The 20,209-nt window shown below is 39.0% G+C and overlaps 3 protein-coding genes across 3 annotated transcripts; 1 reads left to right on the plus strand and 2 right to left on the minus strand.

Moving 5' to 3' along the window:
• Positions 1 to 993: 993 nt before the first annotated feature.
• Positions 994 to 4,765, minus strand: LOC123318460 (probable cytochrome P450 6a14). The gene is made up of 5 exons (XM_044905082.1): positions 4,572 to 4,765; positions 3,428 to 3,966; positions 2,784 to 3,368; positions 1,947 to 2,198; positions 994 to 1,282 (listed from the first exon to the last, which is right to left on the minus strand). Exons 2-5 carry the CDS (start codon positions 3,960 to 3,962, stop codon positions 1,104 to 1,106), a joined length of 1,551 nt encoding a protein of 516 aa, XP_044761017.1. The 5' UTR covers positions 3,963 to 3,966; positions 4,572 to 4,765; the 3' UTR covers positions 994 to 1,103.
• A 2,842-nt stretch (positions 4,766 to 7,607) lies between these two features.
• Positions 7,608 to 11,293, plus strand: LOC123319120 (4-coumarate--CoA ligase 3-like). The gene is made up of 7 exons (XM_044905972.1): positions 7,608 to 7,841; positions 8,093 to 8,303; positions 8,396 to 8,526; positions 9,343 to 9,568; positions 9,737 to 9,919; positions 10,308 to 10,451; positions 10,511 to 11,293. Exons 1-7 carry the CDS (start codon positions 7,647 to 7,649, stop codon positions 11,143 to 11,145), a joined length of 1,725 nt encoding a protein of 574 aa, XP_044761907.1. The 5' UTR covers positions 7,608 to 7,646; the 3' UTR covers positions 11,146 to 11,293.
• An 8,141-nt stretch (positions 11,294 to 19,434) lies between these two features.
• On the minus strand, positions 19,435 to 20,177 carry LOC123318425 (superoxide dismutase [Cu-Zn]). Its single transcript, XM_044905041.1, has 2 exons — positions 19,984 to 20,177; positions 19,435 to 19,928 (listed from the first exon to the last, which is right to left on the minus strand). The coding sequence occupies exons 1-2, from the start codon at positions 20,047 to 20,049 to the stop codon at positions 19,533 to 19,535; spliced, it is 462 nt and encodes a 153-aa protein (XP_044760976.1). The 5' UTR covers positions 20,050 to 20,177; the 3' UTR covers positions 19,435 to 19,532.
• Between the last annotated feature and the right edge of the window lie 32 nt (positions 20,178 to 20,209).

Raw genomic sequence — 20,209 nt, forward strand, 5'->3', positions numbered from 1 at the left:
TTCTTTGTTGGTTTATATTGGATATAAATAAAATTTCAGCAAAAAATTACCAATCCCCCTTAAAAGGAGTACTGAACTAAGCCTCATACAAAGTTGATGGACGCCTAATTTTATTCCCAGTTGCACGACTGTGGCTTAACAGAATCTTAAGTAAGGGGCCCTTAAGTTTTTATATCTAGGGATATTTCAGTTTTTTATTTTGGTGCAACTTCATCCTAGTCCAATAAAGCCATTTCATTGGTTGGCCGGTTGCCGATGATCGTTGTCATTTCATTAACCTAACTTTATTGTCCTGTCAGTCGGTGTCAAGGATATATTATTATATTTTCAAAGTGTAACAACTTTTTGTTGTTGAATTAGCATTAACATTGATAATGATAATGATTGTCAAATAAAAGGTACCAAAGTTTATATAAGTACAACACTTTCTTTGTAAGGTCTTGTGCGAATTTGTTTTACTAATGTTGAAGAGGAACGTGAAGAAAATGTCCTTATTGCCCTTGTTAATACGAATACGGTGAATGATTGCTAAGCAATCATTGTAGTAATTTACGAAGGGCACTCAACTTCTCAACAGAGGAAAAGAGTTTGTTGCTAACTATAGTATGATTTGTGACACCAAATTGAAAATCAAAAAAGACTGATGGCATTACAATAAAGGCAAAAGAAAAGGCTTGGTATTCAGTAATGAATTCATTCAATTTTCAAAATCCATCAAAAATAGGTTTGCAGCCAGTTCAACAAATTATTTTAGGTTAGAATCCCGCCCTTAAATACCTAAGTGGTCATTACAGGAGCGCTTAAATTTAAGGCTAGCTTTAGCCATTTAAATGTCACTTAACAGTTGGTACAACGTAATTTAAGTTGAGGGTTCATTTTAAGGGACACTTAACACTAAGTGCGTTTGGTGCAAACGGGCCTAAGAAATATTACATTGAAGGTCGATGCACTTTTGCTGAATTCATGTTGGGAATGGAAAACTGAAACACCAGATATTGAGGATCTTGTCTTTATTAACTTATTTAAGTTGTAGAGTGAATTTTTACACTTTTTTCCCCTATTAAAAACTAATCATTTATAAAAAAATGTGAAAACAAGGATTTTTACAGTTCAATTTCCGCTATCCTGCGGTATTTCAACCACACGTCACCCTTGGTCAGCATAACGAAGGACTTGGGCTCGAAATCGATAGGTTCTTTTGTCTTCTCGCTAACTTCGAAATCGTAGTTCAGCAGCAGGGCCGCCAATCCAACCTTTGTTTGCATCATGCCGAATCGAGCACCTGAAAAATCAGATCGATCGTGATTAATTCGCCGCGAAAAAAAAAACCGATGAAGCGGGCGGAAAATCAACAATGGGATAATTGATAATAATTGAACCGCCTCTACCGAGGAACTTGAGATAACTCAATTTTTTGCACAACCCCCACCTCCCACCCCCATCCGCTCGCGGCGTATGAGGTCACTCGAAAGACCCGATCTGATTTGAGGCCACAAGGATATTAAAAGCAAGGTTTGATGGAAAAACAAGCATTGAAAGGAGTGAGATATAGAATAGAATAAAATATTAAACAGGCCGAAACAGTTAACCCCTTCCTATGAAACGAATAAATGTGACACACCCCACTCTGTTATCTATGTCAAATTGTCAAAATCTCGAAACAAATCATCTATGATCACAAATTTTCATCACTGAGGGATAAATAACATTCACATTATCCGAGAATATTGATGAGGATTCAAAAACACCAATTGAAGTCACAAAAACGTGAATTTAACCAACAATTGTCCCCCAGACAAAATGGTGGTGCTGTCAAAGTCAGTTTTTAATGTCGTGATTTGACATTTTCGAGAAAACAATTTGCCTATGTGGTGGGTATATGATATCGATGAAGATTCAAATTAGTTTGAATATTTCGAAGATTAATGTCATTTCAAATCACTCACCTATGCAGACACGCGGTCCATCACCGAATGGCAGAAAAGTGTACGGTTTCATGTTCTTCTTGTTCTCTTCTGAGAATCTGTCTGGGTCGAACTTCTCCGGTTCCGGATAATATTCAGGATCGGACTGTATTCCGATCACCGGGATCATAAGCCTTTGTCCTTTCTCCAAAACCAGATCCGTACCTGGCACCCTGTATTCTTTCGTACAAATCCGGTTCAGAACTGGCAAGGGAGGATATTTCCTCAAGGTCTCTGCAAAAAAAAACTGAAATTAATTAGGCGAACACCAGTAAAACTATCCTATGAAAATGGTAGCCATAAAGCTTCATCACTACGAAGGTCCATAATCATAATCCCGAAGTTTCATGATCAGGAAGCTATATAATTCCGAAGCTTCATAACCACGAAGCTTCATCATCGCGAAGCTTCATAACCACGAAGCTTCATCATCGCGAAGCTTCATCAACATGAAGCTTCATCATCGCGAAGCTTCATCATCGCGAAGCTTCATCATCGTGAAGCTTCATCATCACTAAGCTCCACCGACATGTGCTTCATCGCCACGAATCTCCATAATCATAATCCCGAAGTTCAATAATCAGGAAACTTCATAATTACGAAGCTTCATCATCGTGAAACTTCATCAACATGAAGCTTCATCATCGTGAAACTTCATCAACATGAAGCTTCATCATCGTGAAGCTTCATCATCGTGAAGCTTCGTCAACTTGAAGCTTCATCATCGTGAAGCTTCATCAACATGAAGCTTCATAAACTCGAAGCTTCATAAACTCAAAGCTTCATCATCACGACGCTCATGTCTGACAACTTACTCACCATTTATAATTTGCTCGAGATAGCGCATCTCCATCGCTGCGTCATAAGTGAGCTTGCCTTGGTGTCTCTCCAAAACTCTCCTCACTTCATCCCTAGCCTTCTCTTGTATCTCCTTGTTCTTGGACAATTCGTACAGCGAAAAAGTCATGGTGGTCGAAGAAGTCTCGAAACCAGCCTCGAAGAAAATGAACGCCTGTGCGCAGATCTCGTCCAAAGTTATGGAATTCTCTTCGTCGGTGATATTTTCTTCGGCGACCTTCTCGTCGTCTACCAGCTTCCCTTTGTTCTTCAGCTGGATCAAGAGTTGCAAGAAATCCTTTCTGACGACCCCCTCTTTCTCCCTATAAGCGACGGTGTCTTTGACCACGTTCAAAAAGAAATCACTGACATCTTTGGGGGTTAGGCTGATGTTCAACTTCTTCATGAAGTTTGGGGCGAGGAATAGGATGACTTCTTTGAGGTTCTCCCAGAAATCTTTCTCGAAGACTGCCTTTCCCTTCTCCCTGAACTCGCTCTTGGGGTTTTCCAAACTGTTGCAGTTCAGTCCGAAGGCGCAGCTACCAATGACATCTGTGGTGAATCTTCCTAGAAGGATAACAGTCATTGGATGTTGATTCCCTCTTAGAATAATAACCCTAGCTCACCTAAAATATCCTTGATATCGACTGCCTCCCCCATCTCTTCATCCATGACCTTCCCCAGACCTTTAGTGCACTCCACCAAGGTCTCGAACATCATCCTCATCTTACCGGACGTGAACGTGGGAGTCAGCTTGTTCCTCAGCAGCTTCCACTTCTTACCCTCCAAACTGAACAGGTGGGCGCTCAGAGGGTCAGCTTTCTCGTTGACGTAAACACCCCTGTCGACGAAATGCTGGAAATCCACTTGCATGATGGATTTCACGAGGTCCACGTCTATCGGCATGTACATGGTTTCCCACAGAAAGTAGAGACCGACGTGTTTGGCGCCCTTGGACTTGTATTTCTTGTATAGCTTCAAGGTGCCGGTGGAGAAGGCTTCCTTTTGTAGGGTCACATCCTTCAGAGTGCCGAAAAGATAGGAAAAGGGGGCTGTTTCGACGTTTCTCCTTTGCCAGTAGCTGTAGTTGTTCTTCAGCCAGAGCCATATTAGAAGGATGCTGGTCGCTAGAAGCAACAGGAGGGCGTTGAAGAGCTCCATCGTTCTGTAAATCGATGAATAGATGCATTATTGTTCATATTATGTTATCATTTCATCCCTTTGATGAAAAGGATTGATAGATAACCTCATCAATGACCGAACCATTGGTATATCTGAAGCTGGATGAACAGTTGTGGTTGGCGTTTGTAGAAGTCAACAAACCCTCGCAGAGGGTGCATGAAAAACTACTAAACCAGTAGTTTAATATAAAAATTGACCTGTTCTAGGTTCTAGCCTTTTTCTACAACTTTGGTATTTTCTACTTCCTCTATTTATATATCAGTTTGATTAATATCTCTGACGATTTTTCCCTAAGAAATAACTTGGAAGCAAATAAGTAGATAAATTATTCAGGTTGGGTCAATTGAAAATTATTTGATTTTTGTGAAGGATACTAGTATATGATCAGATAATGTTAATGAACTGTGTAAACCTGACATGTAAAAATTCACTACCTGCTCTTGAAATTACGTTATGTATGACTTATGAGGCAAAAATCATTGGTTTGCAGATTATAAGGTCTAATGAATCAAGCTCAATTTTGTTCATGAGAACAGCTGGAAATGTCCAGTAATTTTCTATTTTAAATAAGAATAATATTCGACTCACCTTGATTCACTTTCTTCAATCGAATTCACTCTCACGTTTAAATAATAATCGATATCATATCAACAATTTTTCTCAGATAAAACGTCTCAGGACAAAACAAACGAAAACAGTGAAATTGCATTCATATCTCGAATTTGTTGGAGTACACTAATATATCAGATTTGCTAAAACGGTGCGATAAAAAATCGCTCGGAATGTAGGATTATTTGGCATCACCAAAAATGTTTTATTGTTAAACTAACTTGACGTGATGAAGGAGATCTTTGGTTGTTAGATCTAGCGATTGAGATAAAAGTAGAAGGGATTGTATATAATTGGATAATTACCTGCAAATAAAGCTCCAGTCTAGAGGAATAGACGCACTGGTTGACTGGTAGTGAATAAAACATTACCATGACTCGTGATGTTCGATACTAATTATTTGAATGCATCAACTTCCTTTGTCGTCTACAAAAGAGAAAATTGAGGATGATAGAAGTAAAAAAATCCAAATTATTGAAAAATAAATAATTGGCGTGAATTTTTTACTCACCTCAATATTGCAAATATCGAAACAAGATAGTATAAGTAGATACAAATTGCCAGTTGACATGGTGGAAAAAATATTATTGGAATCAAGGTGTTCTTCAAACAAAATGTTCTCTAGCTCTTTCATTTTTAGAGAGGTATCTGAATGTTTGTTTAGATAGGCTTTGCCCCATGTATTTTCAATATATTCAAACATTCTATTACCAATAAGCTTCCCTTATTTTCTATTTTTATTGGTTTTCATGTTGAACACTTCGTATCAGATCCTCCTGTATACAGAGTGAGTAAATAGAATATTGCACATTTCATATTTTTGGTATTCACTATTAAAAAAAAAGGTCGGACAGGTCAGTCTTTTCAAACTTGATTCCACCCATCATACATGGTTTACGAGATACTTCTCAATTATACAGGGTGAGTCTTTGACTCGTAAAAATATTTTAACAGTAGATTCTTGAGGTCAGAAGAAAAACTTTTTTCCTATACCATTTTCTTCGAATCGACTCGGTTTGAAAGATACAGGGTGTTGAAAAACCATTAACAAAAAAGTTATTTTTAGTTCTCTCACAAGTTTTATCAAATGGAATGAATTTCGCAATATGGTTTTTCCTTTATTTGATTGATCTTTTTCGAACACAAGATATCACCCACGTCTTCCAATTTTCACATTATGACCATTACGTGCCATGAAAATACCAAAAACAAAGAACCCAACTCTTGAAACTAAGTTGGAGGCTATCTAATGAATACTTGGGGGTTTTGTAAAATAAATGTATTCTTCATATTTTCTCGTATAATGCGCCGTTTTCGAGTCATTGCTGTATCCCGTTACCGGGAATGAATCTACAAAAAGAAGAAGAAAAAAAAAAAAAAAAAAAAAAAAAAAAAATTCGAACAGACTTGTAACTTCTTAGTGCTAGTTGCGACTGTGTGCCCTCCTGTGACTAAAGAGACCCAACCGCGACCTGCAGATCCTTCCACACTCAGGGCATGGATAGTCTCCAACCAGATCTGGCCGCCGCTGTATCCTTCTCGATTCTCCACTATAACTGTGGACCAAAGACCTCCACTGTGACCTGTCTAACGCTAGTTGTTCCCAGTTATGATTAGCATTAACTGATTTTAGGGATTGATGTAGTGTATCCTTAAACCGCTTATACTGGCCTCCTGGTTTCCGGGCTCCCTCAGTGAGTTCGCCGTATAGAGCTATTTTGGGGAGTCTTGTGTCTTGCATCCTCAGAATGTGGCCGCTCCATCTGAGTCGGGCCCTCGTTACTTGAGTCTCAATTGTTGTACAATTCGCGCGCTGCAAGACTTCTGCATTCGAAACTTTGTGGAACCATCTGATGTGCATTATCTGTCTTAGATGACGTTGCTGCGTCTGTTCAAGCTGTTTAATATGTCGCCTGTAGGGAGTCCAGCTTTCGCTTCCGTAAAGAAGCGTTGGGAGGACCACTGCTCTGTAAACAGCTGTCTTGGTCTTCAGATTGAGGTCGTGATTTTGGAACACTCTGTCCTTCAGCTTCCAGAATGCCCGTGATGCCGAATTGATACGGTTGTGTATTTCCGTGTCAAGGTTAGCCCTAGTATTTATGAAGCTTCCCAAGTATTTGAACTGCTCAACCTGTTCTAGAGTTTCATTGTCCAGGCTGATATCTGTTTGAAGGCTTTCTGGCGGACTTACCAGGATTTTGGTCTTGTCAATATTGAGTCTAAGGCCTAAAGCTTCGTATATATCGTTTTCGAGTAATTCGATGTTCAAAAATAAAAAATAGCTGTGATATTCGGAAAATTGGGTACTTTGGCTAAATGCAACTCTGTTTAAAAGATGTATCTACTGAAATTTTTTTGACTCACCCTGTACCTAATAAATTGAGTAATTCAAAATGAAAATTCACCTGTTGATTGTTGATTTTTCTAAAAAATAATAAATACCAGAGACATGAAACTTGTGCATTACTTTTTGGGTACTCACTCTGTATAGTTGTCAACAAATGGATTAATGATACTGCGCTCTTTCATGGTCATTCCAACAATATATGATTTCGCTACTGGCGAACTCATACTTAATTCTCGATGAAAAATGAGATAAGTATAAATTGTGAATGACCTCCAACTTGATCTTTTTCATTTCAGCTATTCTGATTAATATTTTATTTCTGTCTGCATTGTCGTCCGTATTGTTCAACAAATGCGATTGGTTTTGGATAAAAGCTATCGGCTTAACCGTCTGCCCCACTTGCGCTTATCTACAGGGTGTCCGCGGTTAGACATCGGGGAAATTTCGATAGAACTATCTGTATAAAATTGTACTTTTTCTTCTATCTCTTACAGATTCTTAAGTCTCTTCCCTGAAAGCTTCAAATCAATGGCTTAATCCTTAAAATTCCGAATTTGAAGAGAACGAGTAGCATTTAGATCATTGTTACGCCAATGTCCATCCATATCCCTCACCGAAAAAATAAACACAAGATAAGAGCCTAAAATATTGATTGACCTATTGGCAAAAATGATAATTCTTCTCAATCGACTCCTTGACCGAGCAATATGTTCGTTTTGCGCTGCGTAAGAAAAAATTTATCCAGGATCCAATTCCGCAGGATAAACAAGAGAAATTTGGTTAATAATATTGGCAGCGATTATGTGGTCAACTCCGGTCAACCAGATCTGCCTATACCTAACGTTACACTACCGGAATTCCTAACACAGTACCAAAATGAATTCGAAAATTACGTGGCAATTGTGAGTACAAATTCTTCGTTTGCTGAGGTATTAACAAATTGGTTGAAACAGTAAAACAACAAAGTTGAAATGCGATATAACAAATTTAACACTTCCCCTGGGGTCTTTTAACTATTTCCTCGATTTCCACACCGTTATCTTAGCTTACTTCATTCCATACAAGCCCAGTTCTAGAATTACTGATGTTATTCTTCTCTCTGCCTAATAAAATGGACAATAAACAGAATTTGACAAAATAACCCATTCCACAGGAGTGCGCAGAAACGAAAAGGAAGTATACTTTCGGTCAACTGAGGGACAAAAGTACCTCTTTCAGTAAATCGTTGAGGAAACTCCTTAAACTTGAAGATGGAGACGTGGTGGCTGTAGTACTAAGAAATATTCCAGAATATCCCATAATAAATTTGGGTATTATGAAGGGAAATCTGATTGTTACCCCTGTGAGTCCTGCTTTCACGCCAGGTGAATATTGCACTTCCAGTCTATTCCAATCTACCAAGAGCGTAACAATTGGAGAATCAGCGTTTAATTTGTTTTTTATTGTTTTATTTCAGAGGAGATTTCACGACAGATAATAGATTCTGGGGCTAAAGCAGTAGTTACAGAGGTTACAATACATCCAAACGTGAGGAAAGCCCTTGAAATTGCTAAAAAAAAATTGCCAACTATCGTGGTCAAAACTGAGGTAAGTTACAAGGGCGTATGGAGTATAATATTCTACTGGCACTTGAAATACGAGGATGTATTGATATCTAATTAGCCTAGACCAGTTCCATGCATAAAAAATATTGCGTTACCATAGCAACGAACAATAACTCATTAGAAGTGTCAGTGGAAAGTTTGAGGTCAAAAAAGTAAACCAGAGTTAGGCAATAAATTGAAAGAAAGAAGATGTCCACCGAAATTGTGAAAACCGAAAAATTGGAGTATCGAGCCATCATCAAGTACCTGTATTTAAATGGGTTAAGAGGTAAGCAGATTTACGGTGATATACTTAGTACCCTTGGTGATCAATGTCCTTCGTATGCGACCGTGAAAAATTGGACTGCTTCAAAAGAGGTAAATTTTCCATTGAAGATGATGACCGATCGAGAAGGCCAGTTTCTGTGTCAGTCCCCGAAAATATCGATGCAGTTCATGACGTGATTTTATCAGACCGTCGAATTGGGCTAAAACGGATATCTGAAGCCCTGAATATTTCATACGAAGTGTTCATGATATAGTTCACGTCATGTACTTGGGTACATTTCTACGATCCAGAAACAAAGCAACAATCGATGGAATGGCGACACTCTGGTTCTCCAAGACCTAAGAAGTTTCGTGTCCAAAAATCTGCTGGAAAAGTTCTTGCTTCAGTTTTTTGGGATTGCCATGGAGTTTAATCATTCGTTTGATTCTATAGTAGGCAAAGAAGTTTCCAATACATCCTCGTAATAATCATAATATGCTCGTTGAATAATATACTAGTTCTGTTTTATTGCAATACATTCTATCTTGGCAGAACAGTCAAAGCTCTCCTGAAGACACAATAAACTTCCATGAATTTGTGGATGCTAAGGTCGATTATCCAGAAATTATTTTGGGTAAACCTGAAGACGTTGTTCTGATGCCTTACTCAAGTGGTACTACAGGTTTGCCAAAAGGTGTGGAGCTCACGCACAAGAACGTCATATCCAATGTACTGGAGACTTATTTCTGCGACAGCGATTACCAACAGCATGCTTCAGGTATGTACTTTAATCCACCAAAGAACTGCAGAGTTTTGACGTACCACTCCAAAGTGGTCAAGTCAGAAACCTGATGACAACAAAATTGGGAGCTAGAGTTTGGTGGTGCACTGCTCATGCCTATCGTCTACATCTGCACCCTTATTTCTGGATGATTTTGATTTATAGAAACCCACCAAGAGGTCTTGCCAAACATCCTACCCTACTACCACATTTTCGGACAAGCCATCATCCACGGTTTGAGTTTGGTAGGAGGAAAGATAATCACGATGCCAAATTTCAGCCCTGAAATATTCATCAAGTCGCTGAAAGAAAATAAAAGCACAATATTGTACATAGTACCTCCGCTGGGTGAGTAAAACTTGGATCCGGGTCATTTTTTTGACTAAATTAAGGTCGTCGATCAAGAATATGCAATTAGTTTTTTTTTAAGATCGGTAATTTAACAAACAAAAACTACTTTTTGTGAAAAAATTGGAAAAATTGGACCACTCTATTCACGAAGGATCAATCTATATGTAAAAAAATCAGCATATATCCAGACTCATTTTTCTAGCTGCTGTAGCTCTTCAAAATTGACCTAATTTTTCGAAATTTTCCACAGAAAGTAGTTTTTCTGTTAAACTACTGCTTTTAGAAAAAACTAATAGCATATTCGTAATCTACGACCTTGATTCAGCCAAAAAAATAAATAATTTAGATAATAGATGAAACGTCTGCAGCTAAAATTTTTCTTCAGTGTTGATGTTAACCTACCACGAAGCAGTCAAGAGGGAGTACCTCCAATACGTCAGCGCAATCATGAGTGGAGGAGCACCATTTGCAGCATCAGATGAGGAAGCTTTCATAAAAAAATTCGGGGATAAAATTTACTTCCTACAGGGTGAAAAACCATCAAGTTGTCAAGCTTGAAACCTGAAATCAAAGGGTTTTTTTCCTTAGGTTATGGCATGACGGAATTGGCGTGCGCAGCAACCAACCTCTACCCCAGCATCATGGAGAAAGTGGAATCATTCAGAGGCTCCATCGGAAGACCAATACCAAACACCCTGATGAAAGTGATCGACCCAGAGGATCCAACCCTGAAGCCTCTGGGTCCCAACACGACAGGAGAACTCCTCATCAAAGGACCACAAGTGATGAAATCCTATCGGAACCTTCCAGAGGAGACCAAGAAGACCATAACCGAGGACGGTTGGTTGAAATCTGGAGATCTGGGGTATTTCAACGATGATGGTTTCTTCTTCGTCACTGATCGTCTCAAGGAACTGATCAAAGTGAAGGGAAACCAAGTTGCTCCTGCTGAACTGGAAGGGGTGATACGTTCTTTCCCAGGGGTGGCAGACGCTGCGGTCATAGGTATACCACACAAGACCTCTGGCGAGGTACCTCGCGCCTACGTGGTTGGTGAAAAAGGCTTGGACGTGGAGAAACTCAACGAGTTCGTTAACGAAAAAGTTGCTAGGTACAAGCAGCTCAAGGGTGGGATTGCAGTCGTTGGTTCCATACCGAAGAATCCATCTGGTAAGATCTTGAGGAAGGAGCTGAAAGAGGCCTATTTGAAGGAGGCTGAGTGAGGAGAATTGACCCATCGAGCAAACGTCGAATTCGTTTGGTAAATTAAATTTTTTGTTCTTTTTCTGTTAAATATTGTTGCTGTTGAGTTTTTCGTATTTTCCATGAGTTAATTTGTTTCTCATTAAATGATTTCCTCCTTTTTCTCTTCATTCTCGTCAATCTCAGGTAACCTACTGTAATGATCTCCAGTTTTCTGAGAAAAATTGGAGTTCATTTTAGTGCATTCCTTTCATTTCACATTTCCGCCTTTGAAAATATTTTGGCAGTTTTGTTTTCCGCGAGTGCCTGAAATAAAGTAGGTAGGTCCCCGTCTTTACCGTGCAGTTTCTTCATTAGACCTACACCGGTTACTTCTTTGACACTGCCGTACTGTATCGCTTTTTGTTATCTTTTGCCGTACTTTACCCTGTTTCGCGAGTCTGACTTTTCCCTTCGCTATCAGTCATGGTGCGTAAGCCCTTGGGGTAGTGAAGAGAAAGTCCCGTCAACCCCCCTGTTCGCGTTCAGCGTCATAAGTGTTGAAATCGAAATCTCTTCTTTTCTATCAGTCATGGTGCGTAAGCCCTTGGGGTAGAGAATAAGAGGTACCGCTCGTCGTCAGTGAAATCCCGTAGTTGCGCTCAAAATAGACCTTTTCTTCGCTATCAGTCATGGAGCGTTAGCCCTTGGGGTAGCGAATAGGTTCATGGTTTTGTGGTTTCGAGTGGTTTTCATAAATCCTTATCAGTTATTTGGGGAAATTTAGTATACTTGTGAATTCCTAATCAAAATGTGAACTATAAAAAATTCAGGGAACTTGCGATCATTTCATACGATTTTTCCATATCGTGAACTGAAATCTATTTCGAAACCCTGCTTAATCAAACTTTCAAACTGACAACGCAGGAGGTCCTCTCATCGCTCAACCCCCCAAAGCCCCAATAACCTCAATAAAACCGTCAGTGTAACAAGGAGCCCCTTAATACGTTCCGGAACTCACCTCGAGTCGATTCTCATTTACTTGTAACCTTTCCCGAATTCATGGATCAGCCAAAAAGAGTGATTAATGGTGGGCGCCTCAGAAAGAGTAGGGGTCGCAAGCCAGAGAAAGCTGGGATCAATTCAGAGCCTACTCGAGAGATTAACTTTAACGTCGGATCCATCTTTTACCGGTGTCTTTTCAATTAAATATTGGATGATGGACGTAGGTCGGGAGTCACTCTGCGTTTTGATCGATTGGGTGGATGGCTTATATGATTATTCTACCCAGGGAAGTATTGTTTAGAGATTCGATGATGTTTAGTCTGTATTTCTAAACGAAGTCATATTATATATAAAGATGGGAAAACTACTTCTTCGTTATGACTTCGTTTCACACTGAGACGCCACTGGAAGGAATTGTTGTAGTCATAAAAAGTTCATTATGCCTTTGAGCTGTTCTCGCCACATATTCGACCATCCAAATTACCGGTAGCTATCCAGAATAGAATGCTGTTAAAGGAAGGATTTCGTCGTGCACTTATATATATATTCTTTTGAATGTCAGCAATACATTTTTTGTTATCAAACAATATAGCATATGTATGAGTTTTAGCAAAGGTTAGTGTAACGGGGTACCATACAATTTAGAGTATGATACAAGAGCTTAGGGAAAAACCTCAGTAAAAAAACCCTGTCTCCCCGTGAGAAGTGTAGTGATGACAAATTTGTTTACAGAATAAGCTTTAAATACTGAAGGGCTTCCTTTCCATTGATATAAAAATTTCTTCATCCTCTTTCCATTTCGAAATAATATCTGAAACAAAGAAACAGAGCAGAAAACGAGAAAAAAGGCGAATAATAAAGCCTTCATCCAAACTTATTTCAAGACTTGAAATGACTGAAGAAAAAAATAAATAATCATAGGTACATAACTTGTTTTTCAATGGCATTAGGAGGAATATCATCTCTGCGTCAAAAAACTTCTGCTGATCTTGGTGGAGGATCACCCTCGTCGTTAGAAATGCCTTCAGTACTCAAATTAATAATAGCCAAATCGTGCACTTAACTGTATTAGACGATCTTGTAGCTCTTGCTCTTACACCCCCATGAGTATATATACAGCACTTCCACGCTCCTATACTAATTACACATCGTAAAACTCGGTTAGTCCGATGGTAAGCGAATTTTTCTTGAGTAAACCCATTTGATTAAAAAATTAAGAATTGAAAAATATTGAGTACTACGATTAAATGATCTCAAAGAGTTAACGACCACTTTCAGATGATTATTATTGCGGATATTGAGCAACTGAACAGGTGAAAATGCAATTACTTACACCAACAGGTTTAAGAAGAAACCTAGGCGAATCTCCACTGGTCTGGTAGCAAAAAAGAGGTTCCAAATGGAAGGGAAACAGGGGCCTAACCTTCCTTCTGTACAAGCTTCGTGATTATCACCTCGCTGATATAGAAGACACAAGGCACTCCACTCAAAGTCGGCTCGTCCGACATTGAAATTATTATATTGTTGTTATAAATGACAGTTAGACCGTTTGTTTTCTGTTCGCAAGGCGTCGCCACTAACTAGGACAAAATCCGCCTGATAAACCCGAGTCAAGCAACCTAACATGTTCACGATGAAACAACGATGGTAGGTATGTAAAAGGAAGCAATGGAAAACGGAATACACTACCCAAAATTTCAAGCTAACACCGTCAAATGTTACCCAGATGGTTTAAAAACCAAGATAAGGGCTAGAGCTGGAATATAAATGGCAAGCACCAAGTGTACAGCATCTTTAAGCTCCTGCTCCAGTGTTTTTTAGACAGAAATACTTCTAATAGACAGATATGTAGACATAAACCTGCAAGTAGATTCACTATCGAGGATGTGGCATAGTGTGATCCATTCTAATAGTCGGAGCACTGAACTCCTATGTCATCGATTCAAAGCTGATATGGGAGTGCCGGAAGGAACTGAATAAAATAGGCAAGAAAAACAAGGTCTCTTCACCCTGGAATCAAAGGAAACTTAGAGGCCAACACACTAGTCAGAAAGAGATGACAAACGCAACTTACTGGCATAGAGCCTTTCTGTGATATGGGAACATACACCTATAACGAAGAGTTTCTGGAGAAGGTAGGAAACAGAAGAGAAACACTCTGGAGAAATTTTCCAGGAATGGGTAATTTGAAACTGCAAGAAGCAAGAAGTATTTGGATCCCAGTAGGAGGAAGTTAAGTCATCTCACTGGCTCCCTCACAGGACATTGTAGCCTCAGGAAGCTTATAATGAGAATGGGCTTATCAGAAACTGAGGTTCTGTAAGGAAGAGGACCTGGTTACAGAGAACGCCTCGCCATTGCAAGGCTACTCAAGGAATTAGGACTTAGCCTTCTTGAGGCCCTCTAGAAACTGGAGTTCATTGGAAATCTGGAATTGGAGGATGAGCTGCAGATGGCGAAGTCGTCAGAACTCCTCTGATGGTGGGCACGATAGTCCTTAAGGTGGCAGTGGGATGTAGCCCCTTCACCAAGCTGTAACTATATACTTTAAGACCACATGGTATCAGTGATTCTGGAAGTTTGATTCCAGTGCGAAATGTAAGTTCTCTCTCGAATGTTCAGTTCAGTTTTCGAGCATCGTGTTGCAATTCCGAAATTATCTCGAGTGTACGATAAGTAGATCCTGGACCTGGATGGTTCACTACCCGATATCCAGTTCATTACCTCGAAACACCAATCAGCGTCCGACACCGATCAAATTAAGCGATAAAACAAGATTCATTGAATCCAACCCGAAAACCAACCAACCAGTGCCAAATCCAATCACGCCATCCAAACGAAAAAAGAGGGGTGACACCTCCAGCATACCCTATACGTATACTCATCCATAAATAGTAGCATTTTCCGGTCATATCCACACGGGCAAAAAAAACACCTAACTCGAAAAAAAAAACGCTTCAAAGGGACTGATTCAATAATTCTCGATAGGACGATCAAAGTCCATAATTTCCGATAGGTTAGAGCCCGATTATCTTGGCTCGGCTGACATCAAAGGTCCTAATCGAACAAGCGCCCCCTAGACCGGCGTAAATATCATGCAGACGCTGAAATCTCTTTCGGGTCACGCACCATCGCACCGCGACGTATGGGACCGTGTTCACACGGATGGTTCGGTTGATTTGCATGCCGGTGAGGGCCTTTGACAGCTCGCGTTGTCACGTGTGCGTCTTCGGTTCACGGTACACGCGTTAAAATAGGCATGTGCCCACTTACACTTACGTTAGCGCTTATTCTGTTTGTTCCGCTACGTTGGTCGCTGATAAAGGGCGTTAAGCCTTTTCAGCAGCGCTAAAATAGCTGCGATGAAGGGATGACGGTCAAGTTCCGTTGTTCAATGAGTTTATTAGGATGAAAGGAGTACCTATGTGGGGTAGGGGTCGCTTTCAAGGGGGTGTAGTTATGAGTTCGACCGTGATAATCCCTTTGGTTTGTGGTTTTCGTTATGTTTCGATGCTCAAAGGGATAGGGAATGTTCTGTGAGGGTGAAGATACAGAGTGAGCCCATTTCTGAAGGCTGGTAGGTGGCCATTTAAAGGAAGCAAGCTAAATAGTGACCATGCTTGGAAGTTTGGTATCAAAATATGGGTTTTCGAACACGCTGAATCTATTGCGACCAATTTCGAAAGCCTATATCCCTTCGTTTAGATTTTCATCGTGAAAATGGTATTTTTCAAAAATTGCAAATTTCAATCTGCGATATCTCACGTTATATCCGTCTGATCCAATTGGGATTTCCGGTTGTATAATCAGTGTTGCCTAGGCTTCCACCCTAGCATAAAAACTCGATTTCGAAAATTTCGATTTTTTGGGTCAAAAATGAGCAAGGGGTTAGACCCCCCTAAAATGACATATTTGCTACTCTGTCTAAAAATCAGGGTGTTCAAGTACTGTCTTAGGATATGGAGTGCATAGAATTTGTTCTGAAGATTCTACAAAACCAAAAAGTTGATGATTCGATAGAGAATTGCACTCCAGAGAGCTCTTCGAAGTCAACTCGAAAATGAAAAGTGGAAAAACAAAAAAAATTTATTTCTCCTAAACAGGGCCAGATATTTGAAATTTTGGTATGAAAATATAGGTTTTCGAACACGCTGAATCTATTGCGAGCAATTTCGAAAGCCTTTCTCCTTTCGTTTAGATTTTCATCTCGGAAATGGCATTTTTCAAAAATTTGCAAATTTCAAGCTGCGATATCTCCTGTCATATTCCTCTGATCCAATTGAGATTTTCGGTTCTATAATCAGCGTCGCCTAGGCTGTCATCCTAGCACCTAAACTCGATTTCGAAAATTTCGATTTTTTGGGTCAAAAATGAGCAAGGGGTTAGACCCCCCTAAAATGACCTATTTGCTACTCTGTCTAAAAATCAGGGAGTTCAAGTACTGTCTTAGGATATGGAGTGCATAGAATTTGTTCTGAAGATTCTACAAAACCAAACAGTTGATGATTCAATAGAGAATTGCACTCCAGAGAGCTCTTCGAAGTCAACTCGAAAATGAAAAGTTGAAAAACAAAAAAATTTATTTTCTTCTAAACAGGGCCAGATATTTGAAATTTTGGTATGAAAATATAGGTTTTCGTACACGCTGAATCTATTGTGAGCAATTTCGAGAGCCTATCTCCTTTCGTTCAGATTTTCATCTTGGAAATGGCATTTTTCAAAAATTGCGAACTTCACTTGAGAATTCGTCAGGACCGAACGGTTACGCCGAGATGAATGAAATTCTCATATTTGTTACTTAAAGAGTTGCTCTTTCAGAATATGTATCACGTTTAGATCTACGATAATTTTCCTGGAAGAAAAAGTACTTTAAAGATGGCCTTCGAAAAATTCCCAAAAAGTTGGGTTCAGTTGAAACTTCCTCAAGACCGAACAGTAGTACTGAGATGGATGAAATTCTCAGATTTATTACTAGAAGAGTTGCTCTTTCAGAATATGCATCACGTTAAGATTTACGATAATTTTTCTGGAAGAAAAAGTACTCTAAAGATGACCTTCGAAAAATTCCCAAAAAATTGGGTTCAGTTAAAACTCCCTCAAGACCTAACAGTTGTGCTGAGATGGATGAAATTCTCAGATTTATTACTGGAAGAGTTGCTCTTTCAGAATATGCATCACGTTAAGATCTACGATAAATTTCCTGGAAGAAAAAGTACTCTAAAGATGGCCTTCGAAAAATCCCCAAAAAGTTGGGTTCAGTTAAAACTTCCTCAAGACCGAACAGTTGTGCCGACATGGATAAAATTCTCAGATTTGTTACTTGAAGAGTTGCTCTTCCAGAATATGTATCGCGTCCAGATCTACGATCATTTTCCTGGAAGATAAATTACTCCAAAACAGACCTTTAAAAAATTTCTAAAAAGTTGGGTTCATTCAAAACGTATGACGTTCACGAATATCACATAATTTCCACAACTCATATCATAGAGGGCATAGACAATCTAGATAGATGATAGAGGGGGGAGTTCTCATCTTGCAAGTTGTTAACTTACACAGCATCTCGCCAAGAATTCCTTCCCGAAGAATGACGTAGAATATCGCGTAGGCATGGGAATAGCTCACTCCCGCTTCATTAAGTTCTTGGGGTATTATTAGGCCCGCAGGGATCAGGCAGGGGGCCCACGTTTATTATTCCGCAACTCTCGGCATTGTCGGTTCCTAATTTTCAGTTTGCCCAAGAAAGTTGGTCGACTATTATATCTGGATTTCGGAGCTAAGGACTAAATTTGCGTATTTGAACAGGGCGAGGTGTGTTTCCATTCGGCCGGAATTATTTTAGGATTGCGGCTTCTAACCTACTCCGTGTTGCGTAAACAGGTGAAAACTTTGTGAATTCCACGCATTGGTATACCTGGGAGTGAAGTTACAATGGCATTCTGTATTGAAACACTAAGAAATGAATCAACTATGATTGTTATATAGACATATCAACAGTTTATTGTCTATATATTCGATAAAGGAGAAATCAGATTTAATTTCGCTTAATTTCCGAAGGATTCAACCAGTATAATACTTCAGTCCACAAGATTTCTGAGAATAATTTGTATTTGTGAGGAAAAACAATTTTTCTTCCACCATATTTTGTTACGAACTATCCTGAGTACACCCCTGTTGCCTCTTGCTAATTCAAGAACATTTTTCGATTTGTCTAGAACACTGAATAATTTTTCTTCCTCTTCATTCATTAACGAAAAGACCCTATGTAGGTTTTTCAACGAAAAAAAGCCCATTAATTCATACACTTTATTTGCGCATTCACCATATATTACTTATTAATGAAATTTCTTCTTTTGGGACGTTTTGATGAGTGGGCTAGATTCAAATTGATAACCTAATTCAGCTTCAGTTATTCTTCAACAGTAAAAATCTATTAAATCTCATCTGTTCGGTCTAACATGAAAACTCTGATTGGATTTGGTAAAACCTTTATTTGTTCATTTCATAATCCAAATTCATGCATTCACTCATCAGTATTGGGTATCAATAAAAGCTCTGTCGACTTGTCGTAATTCCTCATCGTATATTAGATAATCCTGTATCAAAAGTTCACGCAGACGAGTTTTTCGCATCTAAAATAATCAATCATCAAAATTTATTCACATGCACATATACAAGCGAAAAAACTGATGGATGATGGATATTCAACACAAAATTTGAAGCACCTTCATCAAATCTGGTTCAATTGATGTGATTTCACCTCTAATCGCTAAATAAACCCCATTCAATCCATAGTGAACTTTTGGATGTTCCAGCATTTTGTCATTTTCAGAAAATTTCATCACTTCCATATTCCTGTAAAGCAAAGAATGTTTAAGAATCACGACTACCAAACAATTTCGGCATTTTATACCCATTAAATCGAAATTATTTACGAAACAATAACGAGAAAATGTTATTTTGTTCAAAAATTGATTTCAAACCAATCAATATGGTGGTGCCACCTATGTATCATAACGTGTATTATTGGATGTAGGTAAAACGGGAAGCTTTCTACAGGAAAAATATTCCATCAATAATTATGCGATATATTTTAAGTGCGATTTTACTTACAACTCTCTTATGCAATTGAAGCTCATGTTTATTTTAGTGAAGGATACTGGAAAACGGCAATTCAAAAGAACAATTCTGAATAATTTCCAATTGAATGTGTCAAATTCTGAAGCAAATCAATTATGCATGCATACTCTGTTAAAAGAATAGGTACATGCAATTTACCTTGATATTTATGAACTTTAAACTCCGCTATAAATGAAAAAGACAATTTTATCCTAACATCTTTATTTATATTCATCTCATCAATAGAAACACAAATTTTAGAAATAATAAACATAACCATTTTCACAAAAACCTCAAAAAATACTCTTTACATCTTGGCAATACCAATAACACCGCAGGCAACTCGGGCTCCGGCATTTCCAGTGGTTTTGCTGAGTTCATGACCACCGTCTCCCAAGTCATCAGGATCTGCATGCACCACAAGAGTACGACCAATGATGCTGTGGTCTCCTTGTAAGGAGATCATGCTATCCGTAATGCTGACTTTGGCAACTCCGTCAGCTCCAGCTTCGATGTTTCCTAAATCACCAACATGCCTAATTTCGTGTTTGGGGCCCCCATGTTCTTTGTTCAGAGGGTTAAAATGTGCACCAGCAGAAATGCATCCGTTGGTGTTGTCGCCGAACTCGTGAACGTGGAAGCCGTGAAGCCCTTTAGATAGCCCGTTTACCTCACCGGTAACCTTGACAGGCCCTTTAGAATCCTAAAATTCACAAAAATTTAACATGAAAAAAGATGCCGGAAAATGGGAAAAATACCTGGCAGAAAAACAGAGTTCCGTTGACGACTTCGCCTTTTAAAACGCAAACTGCTTTAGTGGACATGATGGAAGAGCTTCTGAGATGTTACACAAGCAGAATGACTTGATAAAATGATGGAATAAATGCTGAAATCCTCCTGATATCGATAATTATTGATATGGCAATGAAATAAAAATGTCAACAGTATGCCGGTGGCGTACCAATTATTCATTATTTTCAACAT

This window comes from Coccinella septempunctata, chromosome 8 (genome assembly GCF_907165205.1).
Source record: "Coccinella septempunctata chromosome 8, icCocSept1.1, whole genome shotgun sequence".
Lineage (NCBI taxonomy): Eukaryota > Metazoa > Arthropoda > Insecta > Coleoptera > Coccinellidae > Coccinella > Coccinella septempunctata.

Excerpts from the sequence above, each read along its gene's own strand:
- LOC123318460 (XM_044905082.1), bottom strand. The coding sequence starts at position 3,962 with ATGGAGCTCTTCAACGCCCTCCTGTTGCTTCTAGCGACCAGCATCCTT. Across the intron at positions 3,369-3,427 it reads CGATATCAAGGATATTTTAG|GAAGATTCACCACAGATGTC; the intron begins GTGAGCTAGGGT and ends TTATCCTTCTAG. Across the intron at positions 1,283-1,946 it reads TGGACCGCGTGTCTGCATAG|GTGCTCGATTCGGCATGATG; the intron begins GTGAGTGATTTG and ends CTGATTTTTCAG.
- LOC123318425 (XM_044905041.1), bottom strand. The coding sequence starts at position 20,049 with ATGTCCACTAAAGCAGTTTGCGTTTTAAAAGGCGAAGTCGTCAACGGA. Across the intron at positions 19,929-19,983 it reads GAACTCTGTTTTTCTGCCAG|GATTCTAAAGGGCCTGTCAA; the intron begins GTATTTTTCCCA and ends TGTGAATTTTAG.
- LOC123319120 (XM_044905972.1), top strand. The coding sequence starts at position 7,647 with ATGTTCGTTTTGCGCTGCGTAAGAAAAAATTTATCCAGGATCCAATTC. Across the intron at positions 8,304-8,395 it reads GAGTCCTGCTTTCACGCCAG|AGGAGATTTCACGACAGATA; the intron begins GTGAATATTGCA and ends GTTTTATTTCAG. Across the intron at positions 9,569-9,736 it reads TTACCAACAGCATGCTTCAG|AAACCCACCAAGAGGTCTTG; the intron begins GTATGTACTTTA and ends TTTGATTTATAG.